The sequence below is a fragment of the Xenopus laevis genome, chromosome 3L (genome assembly GCF_017654675.1).
Source record: "Xenopus laevis strain J_2021 chromosome 3L, Xenopus_laevis_v10.1, whole genome shotgun sequence".
Lineage (NCBI taxonomy): Eukaryota > Metazoa > Chordata > Amphibia > Anura > Pipidae > Xenopus > Xenopus laevis.
Window position 1 is genome coordinate 83,192,676 of NC_054375.1, and position 25,021 is coordinate 83,217,696.

The following is a 25,021-nucleotide window of genomic DNA, read 5'->3' on the forward strand; positions in this document are numbered from 1 at the left end:
ATTCAGCATGGGCAAAACTTGCTATTGATATTATGGGTCCTTTTACAGATGCTCCTATAGATTGTAGATTTGCTATAACCTTGATAGACTATTACAGTAAATGGTCTGAAATTGCATTTGTTTCTCATATAACATCAGCTACAGTAATAACATTTCTGTCTACAGTCTTCAACAGAGAAGGTAATCCAAAGGAGTTAATATCAGACAACGGACCACAGTTTGTCTCATCTGAGTTTGAATTCTTTCTGAGAGAGAGGAATATTGTGCATAGGAAATCTTCAGTGTATTACCCACAAGCAAATGGAGAAATTGAGCGATTCAACAGAAGTCTGAAAGAAGCACTACAGACAGCAAATCTTACTGGGAAATCTTGGAAAGTATTTACAACAGAGTTCCAACATAACTACAGAGCAACGTGCCATGCAACAACCCAATCATCTCCAGCTGAATTATTACTTGGCAGACAGATGCACACTAAGTTACATGTTGCAGACATGCAGACATCAAACTTCCACAAAATACTGTGACTACAAAATCATCTACTATTGACATTGTGAAATGTCACCAAGCCAAATGCAAGGCTTATACGAACAGAAAACGTGGTGCCAGAGAAGTACACTTTCAGCCTGGTTCTTTAGTTAGAATTAAGAAACCAGGAATACTGAAACAAGGACAATCTAAATTTACTACACCACTTGAAGTGAGACGCCAGCGAGGACCATACACATATGAACTGATGGACGCATATGGAATGCAAGTCATCTTGCTCCTGTAACATATGACTTTGGAGAAGTTCCATTTGATGAAGGACATTTTCCTACTCCTGATGCCAACTTTAATAGGCCTGAAGAAAGTGGTACTGAGAGAATCAAAAAACTACCTGGACCCAGGACTATGTGATGTGAATAATGTATATTATTGCTTTAAGATGCATTGTTGTTGATTATTACATTTGCCCAAATGCTTTCCTACTATAGGAGGAATATGTGGTGTTTATACAAATGGCCTATAGATGTCATTGTGTTCAGACTTATACTGTGCATACTTCATATAGCTTAAAAGTGAAAGTTACTGTTGTGTAATACCTGCATGACTCTGCTAATAAAGCACCGTTTTTCTCTACTCATCCTCGGCTACCCAAAACATAACACTCACTATGAAGAATCGTCTACTATGCTTCAGTTGAAAGTCTACTTCCTCAAGTTTAAAGGGGCGGCTTTTGGTTTCAAATATATGGGCAACTTAAGGCTAACGTGCCAAATCAGCTCTGTGTGCATGCTCTCACAGGTCAGTCCAATGCACACAGACAGAGAGGTTAGAAGGCAGCATACTTATACAACCATGCTATTAGCCTAAGGTCCAAGGGAAATCCTTCTTTGAGTCTATATAAACAGAATATATAGGATCCATTGCACAATTCTAGCCCTGCTGAAGAGAAGTATAGATGGCTATATATTTAGTTCATGCAACATTATTACCACAATAAAGAATTGACAATTCAAGAAGTAATTACATATTTGTTAATTTATTGTTAGATATAGATATATATATAGATAGATAGATAGATAGATAGATAGATAGATAGATAGATAGATAGATAGATATAAATAAAGATATAATTTTTTTTTAATAAATAACTTACTGGTGTAGTAAGGCCATGCAATGTCCTGTATTGCCACAGTCAAACTGTATTCATTTCCAACAGCCAGGTTGTTTGGGGCTTCAAAGTTCAGATCTCCAATAAGCTGAGAGAAAAATAAGATTTTAAGGAGACTACGTTTTTAACTTTTCTACAGCAGTGATAGTTAAAGGGATGTTTCACCTTTAAGTTAACTTTTAGTATGTTATAGAAAGGCCAATTCTATGAAATAGGGATACACCGAATCCAGGCTTCTGTTCAGGATTAGGCCAAGATTCGGCGGTTTTTAGCAGGTTTCGGCAGAATCCAAATCCGAATATAAAAAAATTACGTGACTTTTGATTACACAAACAAGAAAAACAGCACACTGTTCTGTTTCCCCTTTATTTCCCTCACTTACATATGCAAATTAGGGTTTAGATTCAGTATTCAGCTAAATGTTTCATTCTAGATTCAGCTGAATCCTAAAAAAGTGAATTTGTGCATCCCTACTAAAAAACTTTCCAATTGGTCATTATTATTTATCTATTATAGTTTTTAAATTATTTGGTGTCTTCTTCTGACCCTTTCCAGCTTTGAAATGGTGAGGTACTGAAAAAGGTACTAACCATTATATTTCCAGATCCAGAAGGACTAAGCTGAAATCTCTGATTGCTTCCAAGTCCAGAGATCCCAGTAAAATTGAAAAGGTTGTTGGGGGCCTGAACATCAATATCATTACAGTCCAGTGCTAGATTTTTCAGAACAGTATTTAGTGGTTCAGTCTCGGGTACAGCAATGCTGAAAAAGCAAAAAGAAGCAGATTGTACATTATATATAATATAATATAGATTATATATTATACATTAAATAATTATATGTAATTATGTAACACTGCACAAATATTTGCCAACTCTTTCTAATGCAGCACAATGCCTCACATACCCACAAAAAGGAAAAGATGAGATGATAAATTGGGTAGGAGTAGAGAAAAATGGACACCGTTGCAGCTATAAAATCAGTATAAATGATAACAACTGCCGGAAACTGTTACATATATTCTGTTTATAAAGTATCAAAGTTTATTCTAACGCCACTTGTATATGTATATATACTTCCCCTTCAACACTTCTTCTCCAGTGTAAACAACTGCAAAGTTGCCATCTTCTCCTCATCTATCCTCATAACAAAGACTTTTATCAGCTTATTCATACTTCTCAACACTTGCTCTGTTTCACTGCCTTTCAATGTGGTGGCTAACTATTACTGAGGATGAATACGTGAGGGGGGGATCCAGATGACTCATGAAAAATCTGTTTAAATGCTCATGGACAGTTTTCCGGATCTGACACTTGACAAAGTGCATAGCCCGAAACATGTTGTGTAACTCTGCTTCCCAATAAAGAATATTGCAGTCGAGTTTGCTGCCCTGGATTTGTTCCACAACAATTTGCATTACTGATACATTGATTTGGGATATCGTACACAGGATAACTCGTGGAATTAAACCAACAAGGACTTTTGGTGAGCCGCACTTATTCCCTTATTTGCAGTTTTTGGGATCTGCACAGTTTTGTTCCACTTGCATATCTTTCAGATTCTTATATAGTTGCCATGGTTTAGACATATTGGGCATGTTTAGTAACATAGGAGATAAATATCTCCAGAGACCTCTGGAGATTTTGCCCATGGCAACCAATCAGCAATTAGATTTGAACAGCTACTTACAAGTTAGAATACAAAAGTAAAGATTGGATTGGTTGCTACAGGCAAAATATCCAGAGGACTCTGGAGATATTTATCTCCAATGATAGTAAACATGCCCCATAGTACAGAGTGCAATGGCAGGGTCAGACATGTAATCGCCTTAGATTTCCTGTGAAAAAAGTGACGCCAATTAACTCCATGTATGTGCTATTGTGACTTCATGTATGTAGCACTATTTTGCTCTGAAAAAAAGTTGAGGAAAATATACCTATTGACTCCAGTGTATTTTGCACTGAAAAAAAGTTGCTGCAAAAAAATGCCCATTGACTCCAATGTATCTTGCAAGTAGGTTTGCCACCCGGCCGGTATTTCACTGGCCTAGCCGGTAAAACACCTGCCAGGGCCGGGGCTGGTATACAAATTTACCGGCAATGTAGCTGCTGGTAATTTGTAATACCTTTAAGAAAAGGCCCTGCCCTCGGGTGGAAACATACCTTTTTCCCATCATCTTGCCCTCCCCGATGTGTCTCTGCCCCTTTTGTGTCGCAGCTCCGCTACTTTTTGCGCCTCAGCTCTGCCCCTTTAGTTCCTGCCCCCCGCTACCCGGTAAAAAAATTTTGCACAGGTGGCAACCCTACTTGCAAGGGAAATGAAGCCACAAAAAAAAAATCCATTGACTTCAATGCATTTTGTGTGGAAAAAGAAACAGCGAAAACCACCCACTGATTTTAAAAGGGTTGTTTGCCTTTGCATTAACTTAAGTATGCTGTAAACAGTGATATTCTGAGACAATTTGCAATTGGTTTTGATTTTTTATTATTTGTGTTTTTTGAGTTATTTAGCTTTTTAATCAGCAGCTCTCCAGTTTGTAATGTCAGCAATCTGGTTGCTAGCAACAGTGAATAGGAGACTGGAATATAAAATATAAAAAAAGGCCTGAATAGAAAGATGAGTGATAACAAGTAGCAATAATACATTTGTAGATTCACAGAGCATTTGTTTTTAGATGGTGTCAGTGACCCCCATTTGAAAGCTGGAAAGAGTCAGAAGAAGAAGGCAAATAATTAAAAAATAACTATAAAAAATAAATAATGAAGACCAATTTAAAAATTGCTTAGAATAGGACATTCTACAGCATACGTAGAACGGGCCATTCTACAACAGGAGCCCAGGGTCCAAGGTTATAAACTAAAATCACTGGTGGGGTGCCAAACCCATTGTATAGCAGTTTACTTGTCAGATAAAGCATACTGGTTAAAACAAATTCAATTATTTTCTAGATTATACTATTTATCGGTTACCTACTTGATTAATTGGACTCAGTAGAGCAAGCTTACCTGTATGCATATTGTACACATGTGGGTGGGTTATCATTCAGATCCTCAATAATGAATGTTAGAAGGGTCGTATTTGAATGGCCACCACTTGGACTGTCCCGTACTTGGATTTCCAGAGTTATGTTGGGGTGCAGCCGTAGTGGGTTAGCATCACGGTCTATGAGCATGGCAATCTGGATCACTCCAGTCACTAAAGGCAAAAGATAGTTGTTAGTATTATTACAATTAAGTTAGGCATTTAGTATAACAGCTATGCAAAGTGTGATCCCTACAGTTTGCAGCACAAATTACTGTGTGGCAGATAGAGGTTTAAATAGGGCTGTACAGAAGTTTAAAATGCAAACAAATTCCACCAGGTGTTCCAGGGGTTGTGTGGCTTCCCCTAAAATGTCTGCTGCTGGAATAGGAATTTGTACTTCGCAGTTCTGCAACAACTAAAGGATGCATCTCTGTTAATTTATCTGTATCTACCAACTAAGCTTTTATGGCATGACCGGGACCATACACCAGCCTATCCACTGGATTACTGTATTTGAATTTGCATATAAGTAAATCTACTGCAGTATTTGAGATAAAACGTGCAGTTTCATTCCAAAATAGTCTAACCAACCTAATACCATATGATTTAAATTAACCCCAAGGTTTCATATTTTAAGAAAAATATAACTCTCTAGCAGAAATACTTATCTTACACTGATTTATTGTGAAGTATTCTGTTGGTGTATTAATGCTGTAAAGAAGTGTATTAATGGAGCCATCAGCATCTGGATCTGCAGCAGTTACAGTCGCAACTACAGTTCCAGGAAACTGTTCTTCTGGAATCGTGTATGTTGATGTTGTTCTAAAACAAAGCAGCAGTATAAAATCAAATGGCACATTGGTCTAAGATTTAGTGAAGCAAAATGCAGACAATTTAGCCTTTTACAGCATGAAAAGTTTCGGAATGAACAAACCTAGATAGTACATCCACATTCATCACTGCAGTAATTGTGTTCAGCCTGTACACCAGCGATGCCCCAAGATAATTAGGTTAATATGGCATACAAGTATGTCAGAGGTTGCAGATAAAAAAAGAAGCAAGCTACAGAAAGATAGTTAGTGGCTGAAGGGTCTGTCACAGCACTTGGTTAGGCATTTTTTTTTTAGTATTAAGGTAATGTTTAAGTTTCCTTCTTAAGAACAAAGCTCTCTGGGAGTTGGTAAAATAGTTTGAGCTAGCAAGCACATTACATAACCCGCAAGGAGATAAAGTCCCTGGTGGCCTGGTACAGCTATGGTACATATATTCTGAGTCTGCCAGAGACTTGTGTAAAGATAATTTTTTAAATGTGTATTGTTAAATAAAAACTATACTTAAAGTTAACTTATCTAAATCTAATTCTGCTATGCTATGTTATGTCAATTCCATTGGTATTTACCAATGTCTGAGTACAGTTATTTCTAGGCCAATGAGGAAGAGGGTAGGTTTTGTCCTTACCTTAGTCAAGCATTTTACTGTACTCTCTGGAAATTACTATTACTGCAGATTCTTATATGTAAAGCCAGCCACGAACTGATAGGCTACATTGGTTAAAATTGCCTATTTGTAGAGAACTGCATTCAGCTATATTTGATTTTCACTCCCTACTTATCATTCAGAAATTACAGTTAGGGTTGCCACCTGTCAGGTATTTTACTGGCCTCACCAGTAAAAATTATGCTTGATGCCAAAGTTATTAATATGTAAGAAAACTAAAAATATAGGGTGGCTGGCATTTTTTTAGTGAAGGCATGCAGGAGGTCACAAATAATGTTCTCCATAACTCCTAAATAATATTATATAATCTTTACGATATCCTTTTTTCTGCTACTCACCCAATGAAGTAAGGTGTTTCATCATTGATATTGGTAATATGAACAATCATAGTTCCATTAGCAGATAATCCCTTTGGATCCGTCACTTGTACAACCAGTGAGTAACTATTGAAGAAATAACATTCAAATTTGTGCCCTCAATACATATTTTTCTATGGTTAAGCTGAATGAAAGTCTTCTATTAAAATATTTACCTTTTTGGGTCTGTCTCAAAATCAAACACCTTTGTAGAAATAATAGTTCCAGTTGCTGACACTGTAAATGGAGCTGATGCAGGAGTTAACGAGTACTACAACAACATATAGAGGATTAATGAGATGTTGCAAAGGAACTGGGCACGGCAGGCATTGTCTTATGTTACATTGTAAATATAAACAATATTTTTGGTTTTAACTTCTACTCCTTATATAGACAGAATTGTTCCTGCAAGCATGGTTATGGTTAATACTATTCATCTTGTCAATTACCCCTAGAAATTTTCTGTGGGATAGTCACCTAACATTACAAATAATTTCTAATATAATTGATTTCTTTGATTTTTTTTTGGTCAAGACATTTGATTACATTTTATTGTGATTCTGAAAATATAACTTTGCTTTCATATCATTAAATCAACATACTGTATATGCAGGACATGAATATAATTTTCTAGTATAAAACTGTATATGCAGGACATGAATATAATTTTCTAGTATAAAATACCTTCATTTTTTACTGTGCTACTTTCTCCATTTAATGTACATCTGTTGTAGCCCTGTAGTGTTTATTTTTTGCATTTTCAAAACTTGTCGCATTAATATCAACACTCGTTGGTCGTGCAATTTATGACCTCTGCACCCAGGGCTGTATTTAGGCCTAGTGCCTCCTTAAGCACAGGACCTTACAGCCCCCCCCAAACATGCAGAATGATGTCACATGCACAATGCAGACCCGTAGAAGAGGTTTGGGTTATTTTATAACATATTATACTTTCTCTATCTTAAAAGGTTGATCTATTAAGTCCTGTGTATAAGAGAGATGGGAACCATGGAAATCTGTTGGAATATATTATCAGCATCTGAGGGGAATAAGAAGTATTGGTCTGATAAAGATTGCTAAACTAGCAAATTCTGATACTATAGTAGTGGGGTGAGCTGTTAAAATACTTCTAATACTTCATATTATTTTTTATGGAATAGTTGTGGTACTGCAGAAATGAGATAAACATCTTGAGGCCAGTTGAATGAGGGTTCCACACATAATGACTTTATGAGCCTACTACAGGGAAATTGATGGAGAAATGGACCCTGTATTCTCTACAAAACAATTAGTTAATAGTATGTTTAACAGCACATCTCACAGGAGCCTCCTAAAAGTGTCAGATTTAACAGATTGCTGAGAGTGTGACCAGGGAGTGATCAGACCATGCAATGGGGATTATATTTGTGTTATGGGTGTTCAGAAAGCAGAGGAGAGAAATATATGGTCTATTCTTCTAAAAATAGAATGGGAATGGGAATAAAAAGTATAGTGATTGGTAGCCAAATGTCAACTATTTATAGGTTGGTCAAACACAACTGAAGTAATTTGGCAGATGTTATCAATTAAAATGTGATTATGGTGTTTCTTGGAATGTATCCATTTAGCATTTTCAATACTAACGCTGTTTTAACGTCATACACCAAAAGTGACACAATCCCAACCACTGGGCCGCGGACAGTCTTGAACTGGACCAACGAGCCTAGCCTGCAAATAAAGCTGATGCCTGAATTGGACGCGCAGTTGCTGCTGGCCCCCCCTACCCCCTCCTGACCCCTACGACCCCCCCCCCCCCGGTCCTTGCAAAAATGTTTTCCTTTACACTGGTCCCTGGGCCAAAAAAGGTTGGGGACTACTGCACTAGAGCATAAACTATATTACTTGATGTTAATTATACAAAGCTTTTCAGGCTGGGATTATCTGAAGCCTTAGGCATATAGCACATGGTGGATTTCAAGTGTTTTGCCCACTGTGTTGTTTGGTACAGACCCAGAACCCCTGAAATCAGTCCCAGCTTTAGTATATAACCCACTGCTTTACAGGCAATTTAGCCCTAAAGAAGGAATTCTATATGGCAACTACTTACGGCAACTGACACATACATACAGAAACTGTACATTTGTGAGGTGCCAAGCCTTACTTGGAAAGACAGTATAATTGCTGTTGACTTACTTTAAATCAAAGGCTAAACCATCAGAAAATTGCATATTTTATTGTAAACTTAATATAACCAATTTCAAAATTCCATTATTTTCCAATACGCATCTCAGAGATACATACTGTAAGCGTATTAGATGCATCCTCAGGGTCAAATGCATTAATCTGATAAATTGTTCCTGCTGCAGTTCCTTCTGGGATATAAAGCTCTACAGCTAGAAGAACAAAAGATAATACATTTTTTTTTTGTTAGGGTATGGAATTCTTTTAGACCTAAACATATATAAATAATGATACATTTCTAAGAGTATAGAATATACAAACTTTTGTGACCATGGTAAATGATCAGTTGTTTTTATTTGTTGTTTTTTATTTAGTTTTAGTTTTTCCTATGCACAAGGACTAAACAAGAGATCAATTCTTTCACAATTTCTAAAAGTATAAGTCACTTCACAAAATCAAATAGTGCACCACAAAGAATGCCTTAATGCGTTTGCTTTCTATTCTTTTCTAAAATATACATTTTTAACATGAATTTTATTTTGTTTCTATACTTTTCATGAGTCCCAGTGGCTGCTCTCAGTTGTGGATTAATGACATGTGGGGCCCCTAGGCTACACCCTACTGAAAAAGAGGGCCTAAACTGTAGACCTCTGCTCTAAGGACAAATGTGAAGTGTTTTTTTTTTTAAAGATATTTATTTCTGGTTTTTAAAACACACAACAAAAACAGACACATACAAGGCTGTGCACCGAGACATTAATACAAGTACAAGTCAGTATCATAGCATAGGTAGATCAGGCATAGTGAATCTTATCCACTATTGTGGTGAGTCTGGGAGTGAAATTCCAGGATTGGCATCAACCCAGGAAGTCCAAATTTTATCAAACTTTGTGGGGGAACCTCTGGCAATGTAGGTCAATTTAATAAGTGGTAGCGTCTTGTTTATTAATTCCCGCCACTGTTTGATATTGGGAGGGTATGGACTCATCCACCTCATCACCACCAGCTTTTTGGCATAAAAGAGTGTAGCCCGTAAAAGATTCCTGGTTTTGTTCAGAGGCACCAGCTCCTCTACCACCCCTAAGAGACACACCAACAGGGATTTTACTCCCGGGAGATCAAGATTTTGGCTTAAATATTGAACAACCGCTGACCAAAAGCGAGAAACTACCTCACATTCCCACACATGTGAAAGAATCCTGCATTGAGGGTTTGACATCTATGACATTTTTCATCCACCGACCTACCCATTTGTTTCAATCTAAGAGGAGTAATATATAGCTGGTGTATAGCCTTAAATTGTATCATTTTGTCCCGAGTGGATATCAAGGACCCATATATACTCCCAGTAGCCTCCTCCCATTTCTCATGATCAAGTTCTGGGATATATTGAGACCATTTAGGATAGGACTTAGTAAATGGGTCTACATTTGGGTCCAGGAGTAGCCTATATATATCAGAGAGCAGTTTCTTGGTTTGTGGATCCCATAGTCTAGATTCAAGTTTCGAGCTGACCCAAGTGACAGTTAAGGAACCAAATTGAGCCTTAAAGGCATGTCACAATTGCAGATAGCGATAAAGTTGAATGGTAGGATTGAGTAACTTCCCACTTAGCTGTTCTAACCACTCTCCATTGATTAGGTCACCGATATGTCTGACGCCCAAGTTCGGCCAATACTGGAAATCCGGCAAACTGTTGAAATGAGGGAGATTAGTGTTCTTCCACAGAGGAAGTTTAGGAGAAATATGTGAAGGGGGCAGATCTGCAGGTTTATATCGTTTCCCCCATAAGCGTATGGGGAGTGCCATAACCTCTGGTAGGTGAGGGGAGTCTTTGAGGCGCCTGTATGGGGCATTACGAAGAGCTTCTAGTGAACCTATGATGGATGCCTGAAGTAGAGTAGCGGGATTATCCAGGTCTGAATGAAACCAAGAGTGCAGGTATGAGATTTGGCCAGCCAGATAATAGTTTTTAATATTCGGGAGGGCTAAACCACCTTTTTCAGTTGGCGCTGTCAGTAATTTCAGTGACATACGTGGCACCTTATTGTCCCAGATAAATGATGTAATACTCGAATTTAGTTTCCTAAAAAAGGCATCAGGGAAATGTGAAGTGTTTTTAATGCAGCAATTCCAAAACAGATATCTGGCAAGCAAGGTCAGACTGTCCCCCCCCAGGCCTCCCCATCAATGTTAAAGAGGAAGAAGGCAAAAGCTATGCAACTCAATGTGGTACACGTGCATGTGCGGGAGGTGGAATGGAGGCAGATGATGGGAGGAGGATCCCGGAGGATGCAAGGAGCATCTTTGAAGTCACAGCGCCAGTGGGCCATTGATGCCCCAGCCAACTTTGCTGGCAAGGAAGTTTTCATGCACTTTGATGCCTGCAGTAGAGGCATATTCACATAGCATCTGTATTGCTATGTGAATTGTTCAAATTTGATCCAAGTTGTATTTGGTGGCAAATAATGAATAATCCTTTCAAAATTAAATCTTACCTTGATTAGCCAGGTTGTCCAGAAAGACTGGAGGCTCGTTGACATTTATAAGCTGTATAGTTAAAATTTGGAGATCAGTAGCGCCAGTATTGTCTTCTACATAAATCTGCAGATTGAAACTGTTGGGTGTCGTCTCAAAATCCAGCACAGGATTCCCAGTAAGAACCACCTGAAAAACAACTTGCTCTGGTAATCTCACATGGACATAAATAGTTGCTCAATTCACTAATCAAAATAAAAGTTCAGATATACATTGGATGAAGCTTGTTTGGTTTATAATATGTGTGCTTCAGCAGTATCATATATATATATATATATATATATATATATATATATATATATATATATATATATATATATATATAGATATATATATATATATATATATATATATATATATATATCTATATCTATATCTATATATATATATATATATATATATATATATATATATATATATATATATATATATATTTGTGTTACAGTCATTACACTGCATTTATTACAGATTTGTTAATACAGGCTTTGTAGATTAACATTTGAAATATATATGTAAATGCTATCCAGTTTAAAGGGATACTATCATCAAATAATTATCTCTTTTCATGAGAAACAGATTCCTTCTTGCAAGTATGTAGGGCCCATAGGTTTAATATTTCTCTGGGGCTTTAAATCCCTGCACTTCTTTATTTCTCTAGTTAGTCGGCAAAAGCTCTTATATTCATTTATTCATTTACATATTTCTATCATTGGCCCACAATCTTATTATATCCATGTCCTGTCGTACTTCCTGACAGTGTTTATATATAGAGGATCTTTCTCTTTGGCCTTCAGTGGCTGACCCAGTAAAGGTCCCAGTAAAGCTGTGCTGCCCTAAAGGGACAACACCTTTAGCAGGGACCCAGTGAATGAGGCTTTAGTCAGTGACAGGTTATTTCATGTAATAGCACTTTCTAGGAAAGTGAGATTGAGAGATTTGAAAGAGCAGTTTGTGCTCCAACAAGGATTGATAGCAGGGAGTAGCTCTCCCTGCTTGCCAAAGTGAAGGGTCCAGAGTACTGAAGAGTGATTCAGGCATAGTCTTCTCTCTGATCCATTTCTTCTGTATGGGATCCGAACCACAAAGGGCAATGGCAACCTAGAAGGTGAATCTTAAACTACCATAAGCAATCTCCACATCAGTGGTGGAACTACTGGGGGAGCAGGGGGTGCGAGCGGGCCAGGGCCCACACCCCCTCAGGGCCCCCCGGCAGCCCGCGCGCCACTGAAATGCGGGCCGTACGGAGGGGGGTGGGGCCCGGCTGCGCGTCACGCACCAGGGCCCACCCCCTCTAGTTACGTTACTGCTCCACATGGTGTCACATCGTGTTGACTTTGTTACAAACTGTCCTGAAAGTTAACGAACTTGTGCTGCATTGCCTCTGAGAATTAACCCTATGGACATTATCTTCTGTTTGTTTGTTGCAAGAACCTCCTGGTTGTAGTAATATATATAGACCGATTGTAATTAATCCTTAGGTAGAAGGTATCCCGAGTTTTTATGACTCCTTCAAAGGAGCCCATCCTGTCTTGTAATCAAATGCAAAAATAAGATAAGAAATAGGTGGGACACATTCAGAGAAACCATCTGGAGAGGGTCTTTTACATTTCAGAGGAACTGTTTGTACAGTTGTTATTGGTAAAAGGGACATCTAAAGAAATTAGCTGGTTTTCCTGTTTGACTTGTCATCAGCCAATCAGAACCATTCCCCATTTGGGTCAATGGCATAAAAACAGAAACAGTATAACCATGGAGTTGGTATTTGGCTGAAGAGAAAGGGAAGCAGAGGAGAAGAGAAAGTAAAGCAGAGGAGAAGAAAAAGGGAAGCAGAGGAGAAGAGGAAGGGAAGAAGAGGGAGAGAGAGAAGGAAGGAGGTATAAACTGTGGGCACATTTTGAAAGATCTCTGTATAATTTGCTGTCTCTGGGCTGGATAATCTGAATAAATCTCACAATCTCTGGGAATCTTGGTTGCATCCTTTACCTGGCTGTGGTAAATTGCGGACTCTACATTTCATAACACTATACGGATAATATTGCGGAATATACAACACTGGTGTCCTTATTTATTTTTATACACTATAGCCTAAGTTAGTTGTAGTTAAACTACACATTCCTTTCATATCTTACACATAGCAAAGGCCCATTCCTGTGTGTTAGAGTTCAGTGTAACCCATGCTCTATCTTGCTAGCTGTGCACAGTTCTAATATAGCCAAATGCCAATAACTTTTTAAGAAAACTGAATTAAAAAGACAGTATTCCTTTAAGTCATTTTATTAAGCTCATTGTATCAACATGTGCCTCCTCTGTTGGACTGGTAGTCCCACAAATGGTCCAATAGACTAGAGAGTAAAGTCAGCATGCATATTTAATTTGGTATTTTTCCATTTCTAATTTAGAGATATTTCAGTACCAAGATGTGAAAGTAAGGCGCATACTTGAATTCATTGTGCTCTTAAAGGAATTGTTCAGTATTAAAATAAAAACTGGGTAAATAGTCTGTGCATAATAAAAACATGTTTTCAATATAGTTAGCTAAAAATGAAATGTATAAAGGCTGGAGTGACTGTATGTCTAACATAATAGCCAGAAAACTACTTCCTGCTTTGCAGTTCTCTTGGTTTACACTGATTGGTTACCAGGCAGTGATTTGAGGGGGGGCACATGGGTCATAACTGTTTGCTTTTTAATCTGATCTGAGTGCTAAGAATCAATTTCAACAACAATTATGACCCATGTGGGCCCCCTTAAAGTCTCTGACTAACTCAGAGTTAGGGAACTGCAAAGTGGGAATTTGGGTTCTGTTACGTTAGATATCTACTCACTCCAGTCTTATACAGTGGTATACATTACATTTTTGGCTAACTAACTATATTAGTAACATTTTTATTTTGCACAGCCTCTCTATTTACCTGGTTTTTATTTTTATACTAAACTGTTCCTTTAACATAAAATCAGTGTTTGTATATTTTTGAACTGTTTATTCTCGGAGTCAAAAATGTTTATTTAGATGCATAAAATATTAAACTTACATTAACAGTAGGTAGAATAACACCCAACTCAAATGCTTTAGTGATGGGGCTTGTGTTGATTATATAAGGGAATCCAGATTTCACTGTAGCTGTGGAAGTTACATTGAATGTGAAGACAGTGGTGCCAGCTGGTTGGTTTTCTAATACGTTTACTAAATTAGGTAATCCTTTGAAAGTCACTGTGCCTCCACCTTTAAGGAAAAAAATAAAGAAGTTTTAACATAAATCTATATTCAATAAATAATTTAAAAATGTTATTTATATTTTTACAATTGATGATTGGTCATTGGTAGACCGCATCAATCAGTCTCAGATTTCTTATATTTCCTGCAATTGTTGCTTGTGTCTTGTCCTAAACCTGATATGGCATTGTTTACCTCAACAATTATAGTTTAAATTTGAACGGATATGACTGAAATATAAAAAGTGTTTATATAGCATTTTTCTTCTCTGCATTTTTAATTTGTCATATCACAATTTTGTTGCTTCAGCAGGGAATGCCCCATGATCATCATTTACTATGTCTCAGAGAATGCATAATCCTTAGCAGAGTGTAAGCCTCTGCTGAAATTTGAACTAGGAACCACCTAGTTAGTGGCTGCCCTGCATTAACTACTGGGCTAGGAGTGCAACCAGCAGGTTTTTGCCTGGCTTTCCCATCACATCCAGCAGCTTTATTGGCCATGTAGGGTAAGCCAATCAGAGTTGGCTGTGTTCTACCTCATTTCGTAGCCTGATCATTAGCTTTTTGTATCATGAGCACTGTGCTTGCCCCTAGATCTCTAGCTGCTCCTGCCTCATTCCGGAGGCACTGTAGTCCCATGGTCAGGATTCAAACAATCAGTCTTTTCCCTGTCATTCATTACCATCTTCCAGAATTCCTAGACCACTGTAGAAGTCCACCAGGTCCTTCATGAATGCAATAATGGAAATAACCTGTCTTTAGAATTATGACCAGGCAGCAGTCCTTTTATTCCTTGTTTGTTATATAAAGTTTCCATATATACCTCTATATATACCACTATTTCTTTCCTATTTCTTTCCTATAACTTTGTGTTATTAGCCCTTCATGATACCTTCCAGACCATAATCGTATGCATATTTTAACATCTTTGTGCACCTGTCTATTATATTTGCATATTTATGTGTATTGACCCTAAAATCTAATACCAGGGGTGTAACTACAGTGGAAGCAGATTTTGCAGTTGCAGGGGGCCCAGGAGTGTGAAGGGATCAAGTGTCCAAAAAGGAAATTCAGAAAGGAAAAGAGTATTGGTTAAGAAAAGTCTGAAATCATTCTATTGTGCACACAAGATGAATATACATGTTCTAGCCATTGTACACAGTTGATGAGTTACACCTATTATTCTGTTTACTCTCAATAATATGTAATCCATCCTAAATATTTAGAATCCTTGATAATGTTTTGAAGTGTGTAACAAGCCAGACTTTGGAAATCAAATAACTTCCCTAACAGTCTTTGACTACCCAGAGTGATTATGTTATAGCCAAGTTATAAAATAAACTTTTTGCTGTCAATGATCCAGGACAACATTGTGACCCTGTTAGTTTAGACGTGTGCAAATAATGATGCCATTTGAAAAACCCTGGTTGTTTAGATCAGAGCTAATTGTACAAACAAAAAGTTAATAAACACTGACATGGTTGCTTTTTTATAGGATTAGGTGTTTGGTATAAGTGGATTTACACAGAAAGAAAGAACATTATGGACACACTATGGAAGGGAGGTTGCCAGATTACCAAAAGACACATGCGCAAGACAAAAAAAATTATATTTAAACTATATGTGCCCCCCTCAAATTTCAAGTGATTCGTTAAACCTAAGATACATATACTGGGTATACAGGGGCTGTGTGGCCAACTAGAATATACAATACATTGACTTTGCACTGACTGTATATTTTCCCACATTGGATCTGTTTCCCTGCAAAGTGCTAAAGGAGAACCATTATCGAACTGAAAGTAGATTGCAATTGGTTGCATATGAGTTTATTTAGGAGTATCCTGCTTACTAGTCTGGTTAAATGACTTATAAAACGAAGGAGATATGTAAACCGCTCAGACTCACCGCAGATTTAGTAAATTCACAAGCCGGCAAAATATTGCGTAAGTCCGGGTGCAGGAACTTCGGCATCCCACGCCATATACAAGCAGAAATGAGAAGGAAGGTAAATTCCGCACACCAGATCGTCAATTAAAAATCACCATCTTTATTCGACCATGTTAAAACACACGCTGCTTGACGCGTTTCGGGCTCAGCTGCCCTTAATCATAAGCATCATCATAAGCTTATGATTAAGGGCAGCTGAGCCCGAAACGCGTCAAGCAGCATGTGTTTTAACATGGTCGAATAAAGATGGTGATTTTTAATTGACGATCTGGTGTGCGGAATTTACCTTCCTTCTCATTTCTGCTTAAATGACTTATACCCTACCATTCAGCAGCACATTATGTGCCACACTAAAGTTGCCTGTGTGACATAAGCTTAATATAGATATAGGAAACATTCATATAGCAAGACGTTCATATTCAAGGATATATTTTTTTCAGTGTTTCTAAAACACATTGAACTCCCAGCAACAAGGAATACATAATGGGTCATCATTCATTCAGTACCAAAGAGCGAAACTATTGGGGAAAATATGAGCCATTGATGTTGAGTTTACTGTTCTCTATTTGCATAGCTGTTTCTTAATCTATGCATTAGTGACACAGTTACTGCACCCAACAGGTGTGTTGTCTTACTTGGACACAGTACATTACTGAATGTTAGTCTGATTAGTCAATTCATTTGTGAACTTGCTTTTGCATATCATGTAGAGGTTTCAAACAAAAGCAAACTTACTGTTCTGTATAGCCAAAGACACAAACAGACATAAGTATAATTTAAGAAATATACATTATTGATTAATGTACAGAATACATTTTAAAGGGGTGTTAACACTTTTTTTCAGTAAAGCTGTTTCCAGATAGTTCACCAGAACTAATGATTTTTCTCAGTTATATTCTATTTGTGACCAATTTTCTAATATTTAAGTTTAAACTTCCATTATATATATATATATATATATATATTTCTAAATCAGCTCAGGGAAGGAGGGGTCGCTGACTGTGTAAACTGTTGTAACAGATATATTAGTTGATACGTTTTACATTAGTTGATACATTTCTTAACTTTGGTCCTGCAGAGTAGAATCCCTGATACTGTATAAATGATACAATAGTTGCTGATATTCCATAGATGCTGCTGAGAGATGTATCAACTAATGTAGCACACTCAGAATCTGCACTTGGATTACTGAGCTGCCAAACTGAAACACCAGAGACAGGATTGTTCAACTTTAAACTTTAATTTTGGTAAAAAAAAATATATACAGGTATATATATCAAGTTTGTTGCAGCCAAACAATTTGAATGTTTGTGTTTCTTGTTAGAGGGGTTATATGATTATCATACAAATACATACATCATACTCATACACTGGAATGCAGTAACAAAAACAAATCCTTTCACTTATCGACAGCACTGGGCAATGAATACTCAGCAAAAAAATCTATGACCTGGGCATTGTGTCAGACCATCTCTGACTTTTCTCAAGCTTGTGCTTCAGGGGCTGTCTATAATGATTTACAATTATCAATGGAGATGGCCATTATTCTCCACTTACTAATAATTTGTAGTAATGTGGAAAACTATTTCTATTAATTGAGTCTCCTATAGACAAGCACTGTGTAAACACAATACTTGTTTTCTTTCGGGCACTTACCAAATGACTATGGTGTTATAGTTAAAACTCAGTAGGAAATAACTGAATTCCACTGTTCAAAGCAGGTGAGTCAGTTATGATGAACTGGTACAACTGAAAAAGTTAAAAGGAATTTGATAAATTTTTTACTTTTTAAAAACATTTTCTTTTAGGTAAAAAAAAAGTTAAGTTCGAAGTGCTATGCATCTGCCCTGTATAAATATTTACAGAAAAAGTGAAAACCCTATATATAAAATGGGTTCAATTTGCCTACATTTAAGTTTACCATAGTCTTTTCATATCTTAACCCCAGCTCCCCTTGATGATTTTGCCTTAACCCCTGTGCTTTTAAGTGGCAGCCTATTTTCTGCTTTCTTTCTGGTTAGAGTGCTGCCAGAGGCAGTTTTGCAACTCCATTGGGGCAAGTGGCAGTGCTGAAAATGTAGCCCTAAGCTAACTGATGTCTCTGCTCTAAAGTAAAAGGCAGCATCTCTTTACAATCACAGCTGGTCAATATAATACCTTGAAAAAGCAGACTGGGTCCTACTAGATCTATGGGACACTGGGCATTTTAGCTTTACTAAGTAACAGAGATCAAAGTATTGGGTTATTTGCTGCTGCTGACTGCAACAAGAAGCATTACAATAAGCCTATGGCCATAACATGAGCCATTTTGCACTTGCTCACCATGTTCTATACATCCTTTTAGGCTAGCAGATGAATGATTTGTCCTAATAACTCTTTTCCTTTGTGTACCTGTTCTAGGGACAGAATAAAGTGCCTTCTATACTAACATAGTTGCCATATAGGGACCTCTCTCCTCAGTCTGTGATTTGATATTTTTTTCTGCTATCATTCTCTTATAAGTAGAACTTACCTTTGGGACTAAGACTAGTTGCTCTTTTATATTATGCCATTTAAAATTTACAATAAACGAAGTGTTCCATACTAGCGTCCCTAATGCTGGCCAGGGATAGCTCTATATTGGAGTGGCTATTCTATTTTTGTGGGGGGCGGGTTATTTGCTATTCTGTACTGTCACAAAATAAGGCTGCAAACTTGTTGCTCTAATTTGTAGAAGATGTAATTATTAACCGATTTCCAAGTTACACTTCTGCCAGGAATTCTAATTCGAAATTAGTTGTCATGATTTATTTATTAATTACATTTTTCTGAATTTGAATTATCATGATTAACAGTTAATTACTGCTCTACAAAATGGTCATATATTCTGTACTTTTATAAAGAAAATATTTGCAATTAATCTAGCAAACTTCCCTAATTACTGCCGTTAGTGTGCCCCTTACTAAAATATTATGTTTGTATGATCCAATGCAAATATGTAATTATGAATGTATAGAGTAAACAAACATTTCAGATTGATTTATAACGTAATAGAGGAATTCCCCTAACTCCTGGTGAAAATGTCACACATTACCATTAAATGTAATTTTATTTCCAGGTTCCATGTTTACAGTATCATGGATTTTTCTAGTGTCCTTTATTTTTGTGGGACCTAAAATAATATACAGCATTATAAGTGTAGATGTTAAGCTAAAGAGCAGCTATTATTTGACTAATCAATATAACAAATGTAAAATTTGATTCTACTTCTTTTACTTATTCCAGGCAGTCCAACAAATTGTATCCAAACCAGCATACCCTCAAAATGATAGAAGCCTGGTGCAGAATGATGGAGGGATTAGAACCCTCCCAATCCAACAGGTAGAAAATTCACTGGCACACGTGGCAGATGCAAGCAGAGCCAAGCCCTTGCGATTTATTAGTGAAAAACAGCAACGTTTTGGGTGAACACCCCTTTTGTTCCAAAAAGAACATCATATATTTTCTTGGCTTGCATAGGATTCCTAATATCTATACCAAATGCTGCTTGCTTAGAAACAGTACAATGGTCCTGCTAACTTGTTATGATATCCTGCCTCAGATAGGACTTTTTCTGTGAATTAGTTCCACCTGTTAACCTGTGTACACAGTATCCTCCAAAGATTAAATATTCCACCAAACCTGTAACCAAATGTCTATTTTCCAGGAGTTAAAGTGTAGGGCAGAACAGTGAATCGTAGATAGAAGTACAAAATATATTATTAAAGAGATATGGACACCACAAATTAAACCTTTTTCTTTTACATCTATCATAACATTGTCTTTGTCTGCTATTTATAATTTTGTCATAAAATTACTTGTCCAATGCTTTTATATTACCGATCCCTTTGTTGCTTAAGGGGGCAGTAGAAACTGACAGGCTGACAAGGGACAGTCAGGTTGACAAACAGACAGGTTTAGGAACTTCAAGTTCCTAAACAATTACAAAAGCAGACCTATCAGTGAAAAGTGTCAACATGATCTGTAAGTGACTTTTAATGCACATTAATATTTAGAAACATGTTTTTTCTGTCATTATCAGTTTAAGTTGAAATTTTTAGACATTTTCAATATGTACATTAGGGATGTCCAACCTGCAGTCCTCCAGCTGATATTACACTGAAACTACCAGCAACCAAAAGAGAGGGATGCATAGTTAACGACTCCTAGAATGGCATCTTTCCCAGCCAGGAGCCCCTGCCTTGTCCTTTATGCCCAGCCTAACTTGTATCTAGACATGTTTAAACATCTTCTTTGTTCCAGTTTGGAAGGTTCTGCGTTATAGCACAACACACAATAGATATAAGTACTGACAGGCATCAGAAGCATTTGCCCAACTCCATGCTTTGCTATGTCAAACACTGTTTGTAAATTTCCTGATCACTGTGTGCCACAATAAGCAAAGCAGCCGCATTCAGTCACCAAGGGGTTAATAAAGTAAAAATTCCTAAAAAGTGAACTTACCAGGTCCTATTACCCCTAACAGGAAATATAGGAGTATAAGTTTGTCCATGTTTTCTCAGCAGCTTCTGCTCTCTCTCTGTAAAGTAAAAGTGAACTGATTAGATGGAATGTCCTGCTCTGCCTGCTTATTTGTTTACTAATCCCCTCCTCTGAATGGATTGTAGGTAGGGAATCAAAGAGATAAAACCGTATCTAAGGTAGCTCCTAGCCACCAATGGTTTGTTTGCCTTACTAACATACTGACAACATGTGGGAGTGGGATACTTAACATTACAACATAACCATTGTATTAACCCAAGCAGACAGTCATTTTCTTTTGCAGAAAGCAAGCTATCACTGCTCACAAGAAGGAATTAACAGTATCAGGTTTAAGCAACTACCGTATTAAATTCTTTATAAGCACTTCCCCTTTGAATTATACTTCCCAACTGAAACAGACAATACAACAATAATGGCAACAATTGAGGTTGAAACTACATAAAGACAAAATAAAAATACCTCATACATATAATCTATTTAAAATTATTACACATAACAAAGGCAGTGCAGTCACTATTCCAAATCAGACATTTTATACACCACATTTTGTTGAAAGAAGTTTAAATATTAGCATTCATTTAATTTTAGATTTTTATATGGTTAATTTTAAATTTATGACTTGTTAAAGGCACAAAAAACAACATGAGTTTATAATGTATAGTGGTAGTAAACAAGGAGAGAACAAATGGCAACAATAAACATTTAATGACATTCTGCTTCATGTATAGTGTTTTGTTAAATATGGTATGGAATTCTTGTACAGCACTTAATTGGATAAATCAGAATTTTGTGAATTTCATGGTCATATTACATCTAACCAGAAATGTGAAGTAATTATAATGTAGTATTCCTTTACTTGAACTATGTTTTTTGAAATAATCAGCTATTTAAAACTCATTTGTCCTCCCTATATGATTCTGTGAATGTGTTCTAGCCTAGCCCTGGCCCCCAGCTTGTGGTTCATGTTTTTAGTAAACACACATCTGGTGGCGGATGCCTTGCTTCATATGACTTCCCAACCAGGCAACTATGTTGTTTTTTAAATAATACGCTATTGCGTTGCGAGAGGTGAACTTTGTGCAGGAGAGAGCTTGTCTTAGTGCAGGGTAAAGTGGATTTTTTACTGAAGGTTTTTTTTGGTATTGCAGTTCTTTTAACTTGGGTCTCCTCCTGCCTGTCCACTATCTCTACTTAATATCACAATGCTACCTTAAATTAGACCTCTATAAAATGGAAATGGTTCTCATTCCCCCAACACCTGTAACATCTCAGAGGTATTTGTCATAGTTAACAATTCCACTATCACCCTGTCTCCACAGGCCCGGTGCCTTAGTGTTATGCTGCCCTGTCCTTTGCTCCTCATATCCAGTCACTCTGCAGGGCCCACCGGGTTTTTTCCTCAGTGTCCCACTCTGACCCTGCCTGGAGAATTTGGTTGAAGAAAATGAGAGCATATTGATAGACCCAGCTCCAGGGCCATATTTACCATACAGGTACACAATTGGTGGTGCCTATATGGGGAAAGCCTGGTGCCTGACACATGTTTCTAAATTCAGTGATGTAGCTAAAGAATTCATCAAGCTAAAGATGGGCATACACGGGCCGATAAAAGCTGGCGACAGACCAAGTCGGCAGCTTATTGCCCCATGCATGGGGCCCCCTGGCGGGCTTCCCCGATCGAGATCTGGCCAAAAGTCGGCCAGATCTCGATCGGATGGGACAAAAAATCCCGTCGGATTGCGGCATCTGTTCGTTGATGCGGTGCCACGATCCGACCCTCGTTTCCCATGCGTCAGGATTCGATTCGAGTTGGGCCCTAGTGCCAACGATCGGATCAGCTCGATATTGCCCACCTCAAGGTGGGCATATCGGAGAGAGAGATCCGCTCGTTTGGCGACATCGCCAAATGAGCAGATCTCTCAGTGTATGGCCACCTTTAGGGTAAGGGGGGTAAACTTTTTTTCAAATTCCTTCCTGACTGACAATGCAGTATTGATGGGGTGGTGAGCTGGCCATGCAAAAGGCAGCTCCAGTTGCCATTATAGCCCCAACCAACCTATATTATGCAGCCAATGCATTGGATACTATTTTATAGGGCAATTCCTCCTGTGCCACCATCACCTACTAGAAAGAAAGTTATATAATGAACAGAGAGATTGACTATAAACTAACAATCTTACTACAGCAGAGCAAATTGCCAACTTGCAAACTCACAGGGGAACTAACAATGCGTTTAAATTCAGATTATAAATAATATATGTCAATTTTTTCTTAAATATGATGTTTTTTATTTTATACCATTTTGAGAATAAATATCACTGTGATCACAGCTCATGTCAACTTCTTTACCTTACTATTGGCAGCCTGCCAAAATCATTTTCACCAACTCCAATATTTAGGGGCAGATTTATCAAGGGTCGAATTTCGAGTTCATGGGAATTATTTAAAACTCCCATTAACTCGAAATTTATAAATGAAAAATCAAAATGTTCAAAGTCGTGTGAATATGATCAACTCAAATGGAATTCGAATTGAATTTGATTAGAATTTTTCAAACTCTCAGAAAAGTCGAAAAAATCAGCTCAGGAAAATTGCTACTTTTTCACAAGAAAAAAATGCCATTTTTTCCTGATCCATTTTCTTTTTTGCATTTTTTGCACGACGGAAAAACCAGCATCCAGCCCCAAAAACTCTGAACATTTCGTGAGGGTTAAAACATCTTCAAATTGTTAAGGGAACTTTAACATGAATTTTGACTTTTACATGAATTTGGCAGGTTTTAGATGGATTATTTTTGAATTTGTACTAGGAACAGATTCGGGGCATAATAAATTGCAGAGAAATTGCTTCTTTTTTTACCAAAACTTTTTCGGGGTTTTGACGTGAAAGTGAACGCAAAAAAAAAACAAACTCCTTAATAAATAACACCCTGAATGTCACAGGACTGAATTTAAAAAATAGAAAAAAAATAGAATCATTGGTGTGTTTATTTTATAAGGAAATTGGTGCAGTAAAAATGTTTTGGGTTTTAAACTATATGATTAATTCACTGATGACTTAGGCTAAAACAGAAAGACGTTAACTGGTATCCATCAAACTCGATCTTTCTATGTTCTATGCCAGTGAAGCCGTCTAACTGCTAGCTAATCCAGAGAAAGGCAAAACCTTTTCTGAAGCCTCTTCAATTTGCCTCGAGGGGGAAAAGTTTTCTCTTAACATGAAATACCTAACAATCAATTTCTTTGCTGGGTACCCAACATTTTGGCACCCCCAATGAAAAAGATTTTATAGTTCCTTTAAAGGAAACATTTATTTACATTGGTAGTAAATGCAAGTACTGACATCTCTTACAACTTCAAATGAATGTAGTAGTGTTAAATATAAGTAAATATGTTACAATATTGCCATCTGCTGGTCTACATAGTTAAACAATAAAAAATTCTAACAGTTAAAATTGTAACAGTGTAACAATTTACAAGTTATGACTAAATGTATTTTTTAGGTAAAAAATTAATCCTTCTGCCAGTCTTTTTGTGGCCCCCAGATGACGTTCTTAATAGTTATGGTAAAAGAAGATCTTTACTTCAATTGGCTTATGATTATGTCCTCCTCAGGCTTTCCCACAACTGTGACTCAATCTGGATGGCTTAAGGCAATACACTGTACTTGTCAGATTCAAATCACATCTAATAATGAGAAATGCATATAATTTACACAGGATGCTATTCACCATTCCATTATGTATCTAGTATCTCACTAGTTAGACCAATTGACTTGATCCATAGTAACATCGTAAGTTAGGTTGAAAAAAAATACACATGTCCATCAGTTCAACTTTTTAAGTCTATATTTAACCTGCCCAACTGCTAGTTGATCCTAGTGCTAATTGAGGAAGGCAAAAAAACATTTTTAAGCCTCTCCAATTTGCCTCAGAGGAGGAAAAATCCTTCCTGACTCCAAAATGGCAAACTTATCAGTCCCTTGATCAACTTGAGCTATCTTCCATAACCCTATATTCCCTAGCTTTCTAAAAAAAGCAATCAAACCCTTAAAGCTACCTATGTATTAGCCAGTATGACTGATTCAGGGAGATTAAAAAAAAATC

At 37.2% G+C, this 25,021-nt stretch overlaps 1 protein-coding gene across 1 annotated transcript in view; it reads right to left on the minus strand.

Annotated features, from left to right (window-relative positions):
- Nucleotides 1-21,010, minus strand: part of cdhr3.L (cadherin related family member 3 L homeolog) — a 35,037-nt gene extending 14,027 nt beyond the window's left edge. Inside the window, exons 1-10 of the mRNA XM_041586522.1 lie at nucleotides 20,878-21,010; nucleotides 14,265-14,455; nucleotides 11,193-11,361; nucleotides 8,815-8,906; nucleotides 6,711-6,805; nucleotides 6,517-6,621; nucleotides 5,355-5,503; nucleotides 4,663-4,852; nucleotides 2,248-2,419; nucleotides 1,643-1,745 (exon numbers count right to left, since the gene is read on the minus strand). Coding sequence (XP_041442456.1) covers nucleotides 1,643-1,745; nucleotides 2,248-2,419; nucleotides 4,663-4,852; nucleotides 5,355-5,503; nucleotides 6,517-6,621; nucleotides 6,711-6,805; nucleotides 8,815-8,906; nucleotides 11,193-11,361; nucleotides 14,265-14,455; nucleotides 20,878-20,926 — 1,315 coding nt within the window. The 5' untranslated portion in view covers nucleotides 20,927-21,010. The remainder of the gene's footprint in view (nucleotides 1-1,642; nucleotides 1,746-2,247; nucleotides 2,420-4,662; nucleotides 4,853-5,354; nucleotides 5,504-6,516; nucleotides 6,622-6,710; nucleotides 6,806-8,814; nucleotides 8,907-11,192; nucleotides 11,362-14,264; nucleotides 14,456-20,877) is intronic.
- Between the last annotated feature and the right edge of the window lie 4,011 nt (nucleotides 21,011-25,021).